Genomic DNA, 15,200 nt, shown 5'->3' on the forward strand with positions numbered 1-15,200 from the left:
TGAATGAGGCAAACATGTCTGTTTTTAAAATTTGAGCTCTGCCTCTAACTCTTTAATATCAGTCTTAATGACTAGCATTGTATTCTCCATTATAGGCTGGGGATCAGCTACTACTGAGAGCATTACACATGCTGCTCTTTTCTTCCTTGGTGTAAAATACAAATGAATGGTAGCTGATTGTTCATAGATATGCATTTATGATTTACAATAGATTCAAAGGCCAGAAGGGACCATAGTGATCATCTAGTCTCACCTCCTATATAACACAGGCCATAGAACTTCCCCAAAATAATTACCTGAGCATATATTTTAGAAAGACATCCAATTTTGATTTAAAAATAATGAGGGAGAATCCAGCACAACTCTTGGTAAATTGTTCCAGTGGTTAATTACTGTCACTGTTAAAAATTTACACCTTATTTTCAGTCCACACTGACTGGTTTTCTGGTTGTGGATTGAGTAATTTGATGCCATTAGATCCACTTTTCCAGATGCAATTTAGCACAGTATTTTTTGGTGATCAACCATGTATTCTATTTATGTCATGTACTTTGGAGAATTAAATATTGTGGATGGAGGCTTTCTGTGCATTGGACACAGCAGGGATCTTGTTAAAATCATAGGGTTTCATTGTGGAAACTCTTCAGTTCCTAAAAAAGAAAAGGAGTACTTGTGGCACCTTAGAGACTAACAAATTTTATTTGAGCATAAGCTTTCGTGAGCTACAGCTCACTTTAGCTCACGAAAGCTTATGCTCAAATACATTTGTTAGTCTCTAAGGTGCCACAAGTACTCCTTTTCTTTTTGCGAATACAGACTAACACGGCTGCTACTCTGAAACTCCTCAGTTCCTAATAACTTAGAAATAATTGTTCATATATGAAACAGTGTTAATTTTCAGGTAACCAGTATGCATGTGTAAGACGATTAGTATGATTTTCATGGTTTATTAGATAAGATGGATTTAAATAAAGGGTGAGTGACTTATCTTTAGGTAAAAGTGAGAATGAAAACCATGTCTTCATCACTTTTCTTCTTAAAGAGTGTGGTAGATGAATTTTTTTTACAAAAAATATTTGTTGTTTAAAAAAAAAGTCTTACACAGCCTGACTGGTATTTTAGGAAGCAACAGAATTTAAACATGTGTGTGTTGTGTTTCTTTGTCTATAGCAATGGAGCCCATTTTAAAAGAACTTTATACACCTACGTAACTAAGTAATAAAGCAAACTAAGGTCCCCATTCTATATAAACACTTAAGGGCATGCATAACTTTACTTGTATCAGCAGTCCCATTGAGTCAATGAGACTGCTCCCATGATTGAAGTTATACCCATAAATAAGTGTTTGCAGGATTGGAGTCTTACTAATTGCGAAACAAATGCAATTACTTTGTGCCAGATTGTTGCTGACCACATGCAGATATTCTTGGGTAGTATTGAGGAGCATTGCCTTTGCGCATATAGCATACAAGCCCATATTACAGGAACTGTTCCCTGCATAAATACTACTGTGTACCAGCCTACGGAGCAGGCTGCCCTGGTGGAGCATGCTGGAACATTCAGAAGTATGGTAAAACATATGCAGTACCTTGGTGCATTGGGTTCAAGAAAGGCTGCCCACCTTGCCACTTACTTAGGCCAATAGCTATGTGTCACAATTCAGCCTGTTATTTGTATTTGTTCAGTTATAACCAACTGTTATATACTTCTTCCTGGAATATAAACAAAATGTAGATAAGATACCTAATTTTAATACTGAAATTTCCAGTTTAGTATTATGTACATTGTGAAAAATCAATTTACTATTCTTTCACAATTGTAATTCCAGAAACAATTGTTCATACAAATAAAGAACTTGATCTTGCACAACACAGCTGTGAGGAAATGCACATGAAGAGGCAAAATATAATAAAAGGACAGAATCACTGTTCCCAAATCTCAAAATTTTATCATGATATTTGGTGTTTCTTAAATCCACAGCTCCTGGAGTCATGTGATTATGTGAGAATCTCAGCTCTCATTTAAAAACAAAAACAAAAAAGCAAATTGCTAGCCCTCAAAGTTTGGAGAAAAGCTTAAACATTTGAACCCTAAGGGCTCAAATACCAGAGGGCAATTAAAAAGAACCCAAAATATATTGACTTTAAAATCATGAGAATTTTAAAAATAATCTCATGACTGACTCATGATTTTTGAATATTTGGGGTGGCAATGTTGCAGAGAGTATTAGGAAATCCGATTCTTTGTTAAGAAGTGCTGCCATGCAGTTACAAAGTTATACATGATTAGTAGCAAGAGTAAATTTAAGGGGATTATATGGCCCACCACCTCTTTAGCATGATGAGGATACCTATCAACCTCCAAAAACAACAAGGAGTACTTGTGGCACCTTAGAGACTAACAAATTTATTTGGGCATAAGCTTTTGTGGGCTAAGACCCATTTCATCAGATGCATGGAATGGAAAATACAGTAGGAAGATATGTATACATAGTACATGAAAAGGTGGGAGTTGACTTACTAATTCTAACGAGACAATTAAATTAAAGTGGGCTATTATCAAAAGGAAGAAAAATCACTTTTGTAGTGGTAATCAGTGTGGTCCATTTCAAACAGTCGACAAGAAGGTGTGAGTAACAGTAGGGGGGAAATTAGTTTTTACTTCTTGTAGTGACCCATCCACTCACAGTCTTTATTCAGGGCTAATTTGATGGTGTCCAGTTTGCAAATTAATTCCAATTCTGAAGTTTCTCATTGGAGTATGTTTTTGAAGTATATCAACCTCCAATTTCCTCAGATGCCCAAATCTTTCCTCCTTTTATTTTGTTTTGTTTTTTACTCTGTGCAGAGTTTACAATATCAGACAAGAGACAAAGACAGATACAGATAGATATATTGGGAAGCAGAAGGAAACAATGAGACAATATTGGTCAGCATGGTAGGCAGTGGTATCAGCACACCAGAGGCTGTTATATTTTTGTAGGCATCATGGCAAAGGAGAGTTTTAAGGAGGATAATGAGGTAGCTTTTTTAATGTTTATGGGGAACTCTCAGATGTGAGGGGTAGCATGGGAGAAAGAACTGAGGTACTAGTTTGAAAATTTAACAAATAGGAGATGGAGGCTGGCATTATTGGCTGATTGGAAGCAGGAGTTGACATCTTGATAGTGAATGAAAGATGATAGATTGGATGAGGATTGATTGTGAAGGGCCTTGAAAGTGAATACAAGCATCATAAGTTTGATGTGATTGAAAAGAGGGAGCCAGTGGAGGGATTCAAAGAGAGGGGTGAAATGGTCAAAGTGATGGGCTTTAGGATTATAATCTTTGCAGCTGTACTCTAAATGGATCTGAGCAAGGCAAGATTGCATTTGTGAAGGCCAGAGAAAAGGATGTTGTAGTAATCAAGATGTGAGATAATGAGAACCTGGAGAAGTGTTAAGCTGTGTGGATGGATAGAAAAGACTGTATATTAGTGGTGTTATGTAGAAAGATTTAGACATAGCCTAGATGTGAGGACCTAGAGAGAGGTCCAAGTCAACGATGATGCACAGGTTATGGGCTTGAGTGACAGGCAGAATAGTGGTGTTGTGTACAGTGACCAATAGGGGGGTGGCTACTGAACAGAAATATTAATTGAATATGTCTTCCTTTTGTGCATTATTAATGACAATTCTATCATGTCCAACTAGTAATGAATCAATACCATTGTTAGGACTCCTTTTGTTCCTGATATATTTAAAAAAGCTCATTTTTATTATCTTTAACTCTGCTGACTGTAGATTTTACCTGGTGTTCTTTTGCTTCCATTATCAATTTTTTACAATTCCTAGCTTTTAATTTATGTTCATTATTATCAACTTCCCATTTTTTCCATTAGTTGTATTTATTATTTATTTATTATGGCTGCTTTCACTTCCCCTCTAAGTCAGGCTGGTTCATTGACCAGTATAACCTTCTTTCTCGGTTGTATGATTGTGGATTTTGTAGCATCTACTAAACTGTTCTTAAACAGTTCCCAATTATCATTCACATTTTTCTGTTTCTTTCTCCCAGTTGATTTGGCTCATAATTGGGACATACTGTAGACTTCTCCAGCAACTCTCTTATTAGGAAGTACATTTACAGTAACTATAAAATGAAATAAAACCATACTTCATTCTGACTTGTGAACATAATATTACATTGTACTAATTTATAAAACTGCTTCAGGAGAGAGAGAACCTTTCAGGGCTTGATTGTGCAAACCGTATTCATGTTGGTCAGCACTTACTTATGCATGTGTCCCATCGATTACTTACATAATTGCTCACCAACTTGACGAAGATTGCCCCGTTGAGCCCTGAGCAGTCAAACATGTCATGTTACATCAGTAATGTTTGTAGTGGAAGTTTTTGTGTAAGGGAAATTGTTTTATTTTTTTACAGTCTTACGGAAAAGGCGCTAGAAGAAAAAACCGATTTAAAGGATCAGATGGGAGTACATCTTCTGACACTACCTCTAACAGTTTTGTACGTCAGGTATGTTATGCTTTTTTTAGTTTGTCATTCAGTTTTCAAAGGATATTGCAAACTTTTTGGTGTTCAGGACAGACTAGACAGACCTTTTCTTGCAGTATAAGGGCTCAAGTCACAGTTTGGTGTTATTAGACACAGAACATAGTAGCTTTCCATTAGTCTTGTTTGCTGTTGCCGAGAGCAGTATTTACTTTCTTTTTATCACAGAAATTCCATGAGGTGATTAAGGATGTAGGGGGAAGGGGAGACTGGTGGGAGGTCCTGGAGTGACAGCTCTAGCAGAGATAGAAGGAGTCCCCCCAACCCCATGGGGATTCCTTGCTTAAAATATTGCCTTGTGAGGCACCATTAACTTAGACGCTTTTCTCATTCTACCTAGTGTTATTTCAGGAGCCCAGCTAGAAAGGAAATCCTTGGCAGCATGGGTCCCACCAGACTGCCATGGAACTGGGAGAGGGCTGTAAAGGACAGAGAACCAGTGCAGAGTCATTCACAGTCTGTGAATCCCCCAGATATGTGCAGATTTCAGAGTGGATTCATTAGTTTTGATGGAATAATGCCAGGGAAATTCTGATGGGGAGCCTGTGGTTAGATGTTGATAGATGTTTGGCTGCATGTGTGTTTGCTCTGTGTGCCGCCCCAGCCCTGCACAGACAGCTGGCACGGCAGACCTCGAGCAAATTGCCCAATGACCACAAGGTCTGTTAAGGGATGAAGACTCCCGGCCAAGTTTATTGTTGACGAAGCCTGGTACTAGTATCTTGCAAACTCTACCAGTCCACTAATACATGTATGCCTGTAACAATGGACCAGCTCAGTGAACGGCGAGACTTTCTGTTCCTCCCTAGGCTAGACAAAGATACTCCCTCTGAGATACATCTTTATACCCAATACAAACAAGTTAATACAGCCCTTCTGACATAGTTACTATAGTTACTGCTCCCAGATGTGGCTAGTTATCACTCATCACCTTGTACATGTTGGTTTGATCAAAACATCTCCATTACATACTTTCATCGTGACCTTTTAGGAGGGATCAGTGTGTTCCTGTTATCCTTGGAGAATGTTTTTGTTCCATCCTTGATATTGGGATGTTCTGGTACCACTTGATATTGGAATGGGTTTGCGTGAATACTCTGTGACTTGCACTTCTTAGGAATGTGTATTTTTGCAATATTAGCCCTGTTCTTGCCAGATTCTGTGAGCAGGTCATGCCTCATACCAGGTCTCTAATACAAGAGCTTAAGGTTCAGGCTCTCTCCCTACTACAGAGCCTTCTAAAGATTGCAGTATTTAGTGTGGGTTTATTGCATATGGGTTGATTTGGCCCACAGAGTAGTGAAAACCACGGTGACAATAAAGTATATCCAAGGCACAGTGTATTCTGTACCTGCAAGTTCACCCTTTGTTGCAGAATTGTGCTCCAGAAACTCAGTGTCTTTAAATAAAAAGTAGCTGTTACAGTTGAGGACAGAACCTTGAAAATGTGAAGCAAATGTTAACAATGCAGTGACATGTGCCTGAGTCTGAAGAGAGCCTGCAACAGAGCTCTGATAAATGAATTTTCCCATCCATTTCATTCAAGATTTTTCAGGTGCAGAATTTGGCATTTTTGCTGCAGAATTCACCATTTTACTGCAACAAGACTTTTACCTTTTTGTTTTTTGTCTCCTTTCCTTGCCAGATTTCCTTGCTTTTTCTTATACTTGAATGCAAAATCGTAAAGTTTTGCGTCAGACTGCAAGTGTGATGAAATTAGAGTATGTATCGAGATGGAAGTGAAAGCCTTATGAAGCACTGGAGAGTGTTATCGGCAGTGTTCTAGTGAAGGTGGAAAGGAATGCAAAAGGACGGCTTTCCCCTTAACTTCCTGTGTCCATAATTTTAAGATTTTTGGTTAATGGAGTGCGTCCTGCTGCAACCTTAACTGCCACTAAAACATAGTTTTTGTTTGTTCATTTCTTGGGTTTTTTTTTATACTGTTTTGATGTACCTCAGTGTATGACTTGCCAGAGTCAGGGAGAAAGGGAACTGCCCCTGCCTGAAAATCAGAGGAAAAAACTGTGCTGATGGAGCTGCTTCTGACTATGTGAACCCACTTGAAGAGTATGAGAGACTGTGATGTATGTCAGTAAATTCTTTGTAACATTGTATCCCTGTTTTTTAACCCCCCCCCCCAACATTACAAGTAAGCACACTAAGAGCAATCCTCTGTATTTAGTAGTGACAACATAATTTGTCAGCTAGAGGGAACCTTCATAAAGGAATCCGTGTCAGCACGCACTTCCCGAAACACACTGTAGCCTCTTATGTACCTTTGGAAGTTGGGTACAGCCAGGAGCAGCTTCAGAAGCGTGCACATGTGTGCATTAACCTCTTCCTTCCCTGCCAGTGTGAGACATAACTTTCAAATTTCAAAGATGCCAGTGTGATAGCTGCCCTCTTGGCAACACCAGGGGTTGAATCAGTGACCTTCATAGCTAAAGGAATGAGTCTTTACTGCTTGTGCTAAAGAGTCAGGTTCCCAAGCTGAGAGTTGTCACAAACTCACATTATTGTGGATTGGACATCTGGGGTGGGAGTGGGGGAAGACACATAACACACATTAACTTTTGGGTTACTCAAGTAAATAAATGACAAATGCATAAAATGTAAAACCTGTGTATTTTGGTCATTCACACCATAATTTACAGATTATCTCAGTGTTTAAGTGGAAATCTGCTTTGAACTGTTTTTTTTTCCCACTGTGGATAGTATATTCCAGTAATGGTTATAGTATTCTCCCAAAAAAATGCAGCAGCTCTGAATAACACAGAGGAATTGTTTGAGTCATAGCAGGTGTGTGGGAGAAGTGTTTCTGAGCATGAGTTTGCTTACTGCAGAGTTTCTTTCAGAGCTCAGGATTGCACCCTGGGCAAGCAGTCCTGCTCTGACTCCCCTTCCTACTCGGCTAGCTTGATACAATAGCCCAGTGGTTCCCAAACTTGTTCCACCGCTTGTGCAGAGAAAGCCCCTTGTGGGCCGGGCCGGTTTGTTTACCTGCCGCGTCTGCAGGTTCGGCCGATTGCAGCTCCCAGTGGCCGCGGTTCACCGCTCCAGGCCAAAGGGAGCTGCTGGAAGTGGCGCAGGCTGAGGGACGTACTGGCCGCCACTTCCAGCAGCTCCCATTGGCCTGGAGCAGCAAACTGCAGCCACTGGGAGCAGCAATTGGCCAAACCTGCGGACGCAGTGGATAAACAAACCGGCCCGGCCCGCCAGGGGCTTTCCCCGCACAAGCAGCGGAACAAGTTAGGGAACCACTGCCCTAGCCCAAAGAGGAATCGCTACCAACATTACTGCCATTAGATACAAAAGCACAGCAGACATTGGATGTCAAATGCTGATAGCACGTTTAGGCAATAGGTGCAACCGCTCTCCACTACTTAAGTTTGTGTGTGGTATTCCTAGAATATCACAGATAGATATTACAGGATCTCTTTCTGTACTTGTATCTTTCATAGAAGACTGCCATTTTGGTATAAATTAACTATTGTTTTCCCTTCTGCAGCAGTAGTTACTTTTGGGGGCACAATGAGATTAATTATTCTTATTCTAGCATATGAAGACCTGTTCCATTTGCAAAGGATGAGCAAAGGGCTAGCAGCCCAGCATTTGGAGGTGGCATCTGGAGGTTGGGTGGACCTTAGATTAAGTGTACGGTTATGTACAAATTGTTTTGAAATATGCAAATTGGCTCTTAAAGTTGCACATGGAGTGCCTCAAAACTTGGCCTATAAACAAGTTCAGGGCTACAGGGGCTGGACAGCTATAAGGAAAGCCCTTCCTTTAGATATTAGATGGTATCTTCTCAGTGGTTGTTTCTGCCTGTAATTGTCTTGCACTCGGCCACAAGCAGGGAAGGACAGAATGAAGCAGTGGAGAAGAAGGGTATTTTTAACATGAGGTAGCATTTGAAAATTGTCTCTAGGACTCCTATGAGGCAGAAAGGGGCCATTGAAGAGTTTATGGAGACCAGTTGGATGGGATATACATTTCCCAGCCTTCTCCCCTCCAGTCAGTATAGCCTAGTGAGTTTCAAGTCACTTTTCCATGTCCACAGAGCAAGTCAGTGGCTGAGCTGGGAAGTATACTAAGGAGTTCCTATATTCATCCACCACAACACTGTACCTCTAATTGCTTTATCCATTTTCCCACTACAAATTTTTGTATAGTTTAGTCTATAGATGATATATTAATAGACATAAAAACCAGTACATACAAAATATTCTTTTAATTGTGGTACTAATACTCCGTGTGTAAATTCTAGTCTTATGTTACACACATTAGATGCCATTGAATTTGGACCAGAACTGGTTAATGTTGCCTAATTAATAAGATGTCTGAGCTGAAGACTGTACATTGCCATACACTGCCCTCAATCTGTGAGTCTGGCAACTCCCATTGGTGGCAATAGAATGTATGTATACAGGAATCATCGCCTCTTTGTGGACATTAATTTTAGGGGGGGTATTCAATTTTATGTATTAATTTGGGGTTGTTTTATTTAATTTAAGGTGGTTATTCCCACTAAGAATTGCTAAAGTTTATAACAGTGGAAAAATCTGAGATTTTAAGATAATAAAATTAAAGATACTCCAAAAATATAATATTTTAATTTGTTTAAAATAATCAGATTTTCATATACATATTAATTATGTAAAGCTCCAACCCTACCATCTGATATTCAATGTCGGGTAAATGCGTCCCTTGCATTGCTCCAGTGAAATCAGTGGAGACACATGAGGGATGAATTTGGCCTAATAAATAACCCAGTAGTGGTAGCCCGATTGTGCATCAAAAACTGAACACAATCAAGCAAAGCAAGCCAGCAGTGATATTTTCTTATGGTATCCTGTTGAAATCAGTGCTAGTACACTACACCTGAAAAATATTAAGACATTATTTTGAGATATCTTGGAGACTAACAAATTTATTTGAGCGTAAGCTTTCGTGAGCTACAGCTCACTTCATTGGATGCATCCAATGAAGTGAGCTGTAGCTCACGAAAGCTTACGCTCAAATAAATTTGTTAGTCTCTAAGGTGCCACAAGTGCTCCTTTTCTTTTTGCAAATACAGACTAACACGGCTGCTACTCTGAAACCTGTTGTTTTGAGGTATGAAGAGTAAAAGAAATTCAGCAGGGCTGAAAACTTCCTTTAATCTCTATAATCACTGTGTAAGCTCTTAGGGGCCAGCAACATCTCTTTATTATGTATTTGTAAGTGCCTAAAATAATGAGTACCCGATTAATGACTGGGCCTGAAGATACTACTGTAATACAAATAATAAAGAATAGTCATTTTGTCTCTGACCTGAAGAAGGGACTTTTAAATTTGTTATATATACACACACACACACACACACACACACACACACACACACACACACACACACACACACACAGAGTACAGATATATTATACACCAAAAACTTCATTAAAAGTACATTATTAAGGTTGCAAAGTCAAGCACTGAAAAGTTGGGAATTGCTAGAAGTAAAGTTGTTTATTCATATGCCTCACTTCTGCATATGCATCATGATACAGTCTTTAATTACATGACAGCATACTATTTTTTCCACAGGATACCTCCTAATTCAGTGCCCAGAATAGATGGTGTTCTCTTAATGAATAGCTATTGAATATTTTTTTTCTCCTCATTGTTCAATGACCGTCCTCACGGCCTATTTACTGCATACTATTCAAACCTGCTCTGAGAAATTATTAATTTTCTCATGGGCTTTTCTGTGGCGCTCATCTTTACAGTATCTGAGTGCTTCACATACGTTATCTTCACAACATCCTTGTGAGGTGAGATCATGTATCATCCTCATTTTACAGATGAGGAAGTGATGCACATAGAAATTAAGGTAATAGATTTCCATTAATTTTAGGGGCCCAATATGAAGCATACGACCGGATTATTCAGAGTAAAGTGCTATGTAATGCCACGTACATGTTTAAAGCACAGGCACCACTGACTTCAGTTGCCGTTATAAATGCTCAGAATTTCTGGAAATCACACAATTAGGCCTGGTATACACTAAAAAGTTAGGTTAACCCAGCTATGTCACTCAGAGGTGTGAAAAATCCACAACCCTGAGCAACGCAGTTAAGCCAACCTAAGCATGGGGGTAGACAGCGATAGGTTGATGGGAGAATTCTTCTGTCAGCCTAGTTACTCCCTATCAGAGAGGTAGATTACCTATGCCGATAGGAGAACCCCTCCCATCGTCATAGGTAGCGTCTACTTTGAAGCGCTACAGCGCTCTCGCTTGTAGCGTTTCAAGTGTAAACAAGCCGTGAGTGATACGAATTGTTTTTTGTGAAAAGTTTGTTTGGAGTCATGTAATACTAGTAGTAGGGTTTTCAAGTCTCGAGTCAAATGCTCTATTATTATTTAATTAAAATCCCTTTAATTAAGGTTGTTTTACCTCATCACCATTTGATCAGAGAGAACCAAACTTATTTAAGAGCAGAAAAAAATTATAAGGGTAACTAATTTCTTATTCTTACCTAAAGTACTAAAGAATATGAAAATTAGATTGATTACAGTAAGTCAAGTTAGTCCAATCAAGGCATTAACAATACAAATTAGAATTAGTTAATTCAAATTATAATAATTTAAGACCAACAATTGGTCAAGTCATTACCTGAGCACAATCAGTAATCAAATCACAAATTAACAACACCAATGATTGAATGACTGACAGTCTTTCTATCTCTGTATGTTTTTTTTTTCCGAGGGGTGTTGTTGCAGTACACATGTTGGTCCCAGGGTATTAGGGCATGTCTACACTACAAACTTAAATTGACCTGTGTTAGCCATGACATTGACAAGAATGACAGCCCACAGCTGATGTAAGGAATGCAGTGTCTACACAGACATTGCATCATCCTAACTACACCAACATAAGTCCTACAACTCTCGTGGAGGTCGAGTTGTAATGATGGTGTAATAGGGCACTTATATCGGTATGAGCAAGGCTGTAATGTAGACACTGACGTACTTAGGTTGACATAAAATGCCTTATGTCAATCTAACTCTGCAATGTAGACCAAGCCTTAGAGAGTCATGGTGGGTCAGGTAATATCTTTTATTGGACCAACTTCTGTTGGTAAACGAAACAAACTTTAAAGCATACACAGAGTTCTTCACCAGGTGTGGGAAAGGCACTCTGAGTGCTGTAGCTAAATACAAGGTGGAAGAGATTGTTAAGCATAAGGAGTTAACTCATGTTGCAAGTGACCATTCAAGGTGAAGTGGGCTGTTAACTCCTCTGCAGTCATAGGACAAAGGGAGGTTAGTTGGTTACAGATTGTTGAACCATATATTCAGTGTCTTTATGGTCCTACACTTGCCTATCACATGTGGCATACCTAATGCACTAAATGCCCCAATAGCAACTATATGGATGAAACAAGAGAATCACTATGCTCTCAAATGAACTCACCCAGAAAAATGATAACACTTTTCACAGAACAATCACTCCATATCTGACCTCTTAATCCTCGCCCTCAAAGTAAAGCTGTACAACGCCTTAAAAAGATGAGCCTGGGAGCTTAAATTCATGGATTTATGGCTCATTACAACAATCTGTAACCTGCTAACTCTCCTTTATCCTATGACTGCAGAGGTATTAATTGCCCACTTCACCTTGCATGGTCTCTTACAACATGTTACTTCCATATATTTAATAATCTATTTCACCTTGTATTTACAGTGACACACTGAGTACTTTTCCCAGGACTGAAGAAGAGCTCTGCATAAGCTTGAAAGCTTCTCTTTCAACAACAGAAGTTGATCCAATATAAGATATTACCTCACCCACTTTGTCTCTCTATCTCCATGCAGTTTATTTAGGAGCTTATACTTTCCTTAGTGCAAACAAGGGGTTAAAGTTTGCATTGTTATGTATTGGGATATCTTGTTCTATGATAATAATATCTGCTTTGAACCTAGGTTAATTAATGCCCATTGGTAATTTGTACTATGGGGTTTATATGCACATGCTATTAACACACACACACACACACACACACACCCCAGCACCTAAAAAAGGTTAGGACAAGTCTTCCCTCAGGCATTCAGATGTCCTGTTAAGGAAACAAAAGGAAAAGATACTCAAAAAAGAAAAAGGATCTGCTCTTCAGTTTAAGAGTCATTCAGGAACTGCAGTTTGGGAAACTAGGCAATGTCTTCTGGTTCAGGTTCTGTCACATTAGCGAGTGTTATCCCCTGATCAACTGGCAGATCTGCAATATCTTTGTCCCTACTTTAGAAGGGAAAGTAGGGATATCAGCCTCTGTTTATCATGGTAACCTTGAGAGGAGCAGACTCACTTTCTTGTTTATCTGGTTTTTATGAGTAAAAGTCGACCTGGCATCATACCAAATGACATCCCCAGCAATATTCTGACCAAATCAGGAGACCACAGGTTGACCTCAACTGCACAGTCCAGTCATGAAGTGAGGTCAGTCTGACTTTTGTTCTGCCATTGGAGCCCTCCTTCTTAGGGTACTGTTTCTTTGTCACATCCACAGGTGTGGTTTTTCCAAAAGCAACTGTAGTGAATAACAGGACATGAGGAATTCACCAAAATGGATTTCAACTTCCCTTATTTAGGTGAACAGTCCTGAATGGCCTCCTGACTATTAGGGCCAGGCACCTTCCTGGTCATAATGTATGACTCTTTATCCTTTGGCTTAGAAAAGTTGTTCCCCACCCATTCACGTCTCATGCTTACATTTTCTCAAGTCAGACAGGGCGTCATGAGCAAAGTAAGAAATTACAGAACTGTCGCCCTATTGGGAACACTAAGGAACTAGGTGAAAGATTATTTTGCTTAATCAAATCTCAAAGCCAAGATGCTTCAAAAGCTGCTTGTTAAATTCATTAGCATAAAGGTACTGAAAATATCATAAAATAAAGTTTATTCTTCATGTCCATACTACTCTAGGCTTATATGTCATATATCTTCCCCACTCCACAGATGTAATGAGGAGGCTGCTTAAGAATTTCTCCTTACATTATTACACAATATGAACTTTAAGAATATCACACTTGTATTTGAAATTAAATTCATAACTAATTTCTTATCCTCAAACTAACAAATATTCTAACTCTTAAGTTTAAGCTAACAATTCATTTTCTCTGTTATCGCTTCCATCAAGTGACTTTGCTGTAGCATTTGTATCCAGTTCAGTACAGACATTTTCTTTCTGCATTAACTCATTTGTCTCTGGGTCTTCTGTCACCAGTAATGACAAAGATCTCGCAAGTCTTTGACCAAGACTTTGTAGGGCACAGATGAGGAGAAAAAGAACTTGTACTCTATCCTCACACCTTGTAATTTTTCAAAACAATATAATATGAAGGAGAAGTGAGTGAGTAAACTGGATGCTAGGGCCAAATTTAGGGATAGGAATGCATAATCTGAACTCAGGGCATGTATGTCTTGTCTGAATTTAAAATCTGAAACATTCATCTCCTCAGAGGTTACAGTTACTTCCACAGCATGGAAGTCGTTATTGTCTAGCAAAGTGGAGTACACGGGGAAGGAATGTCCTCCGCAAGTGTCAGTCATCTCAACATTTGTTTCATGTGGCTTGGGGTAAAGATGATAAAGGACTGTCACTCCCAATTTAATTAAAACTCTCTTAGTGACTGTGTAGCTTGGGAAATGTGGTTCTGAGGAGAGCTTCTTAGGTGCCATGGGTTATGGTGGCTTTTTTCCCCCAGAATGAACACTGACCACTGGGCCCCCCACTAGTTCTATTTTGTTTTTAATCAGATCTTTGGCTTTGTCAGGATAATCTTGCATTTCTCTGGGTTAATATCTTTCTCTAATCCATATCTGACCTTTGTAGTGTTAACGAGGAATGGTTTGCCTGTGCAAACCCAATGAATCTCTTTCACAGCATGACAGAGGTTCAAATGGGGAACTAGGTACTGTTCTGGGTCAAAAAAGAAAAGGAGTACTTGTGGCACCTTAGAGACTAACAAATTCATTTGAGCATAAGCTTTTGTGAGCTACAGCTCACTTCATCAGATGCATTTGGTGGAAAATACAGTGGGGAGGTTTATATACACACACAGAGAACATGAAACAATGGGTTTTATCATACACACTGTAAGGAGAGTGATCACTTAAGATGAGCTATTACCAGCAGGAAGGGGGGGGGGAAGGAGGAAAACCTTTTGTGGTGATAATCAAGGTGGGCCATTTCCAGCAGTTAACAAGAATGTCTGAGGAAAAGTGGGGGGTGGGGTGGGGGGAGAAATAACATGGGGAAGTAGTTTTACTTTATGTAATGACCCATCCACTCCCAGTCTCTATTCAAGCCTAAGTTAATTGTATCCAGTAACACCATCCTAGCCACTATGGATGTAGAAGCCCTCTACACCAACATTCCACACAAAGATGGACTACAAGCCGTCAGGAACAGTATCCCCGATAATGTCACGGCTAATCTGGTGGCTGAACTTTGTGACTTTGTCCTGACCCATAACTATTTCACATTTGGGGACTATGTATACCTTCAAATCAGCGGCACTGCGATGGGTATCCGCATGGCCCCACAGTATGCCAACATTTTTATGGCTGACTTAGAACAACGCTTCCTCAGCTCTCGTCCCCTAATGC

General features: G+C 39.4%; 1 protein-coding gene across 5 annotated transcripts in view; it reads left to right on the top strand.

Moving 5' to 3' along the window:
* The window catches only part of CACNB2 (calcium voltage-gated channel auxiliary subunit beta 2), a 425,865-nt gene that overhangs the window by 15,101 nt on the left and 395,564 nt on the right, over window positions 1-15,200 (top strand). For all 5 annotated transcript variants that reach the window (XM_043509401.1, XM_038391140.2, XM_038391138.2 and 2 more), the window contains exon 2: window positions 4,427-4,519. In XM_043509401.1, the coding sequence (XP_043365336.1) occupies window positions 4,427-4,519 (93 nt within the window). The remainder of the gene's footprint in view (window positions 1-4,426; window positions 4,520-15,200) is intronic.

The sequence above is a fragment of the Dermochelys coriacea genome, chromosome 2, assembly GCF_009764565.3.
Source record: "Dermochelys coriacea isolate rDerCor1 chromosome 2, rDerCor1.pri.v4, whole genome shotgun sequence".
NCBI classification, from domain to species: domain Eukaryota; kingdom Metazoa; phylum Chordata; order Testudines; family Dermochelyidae; genus Dermochelys; species Dermochelys coriacea.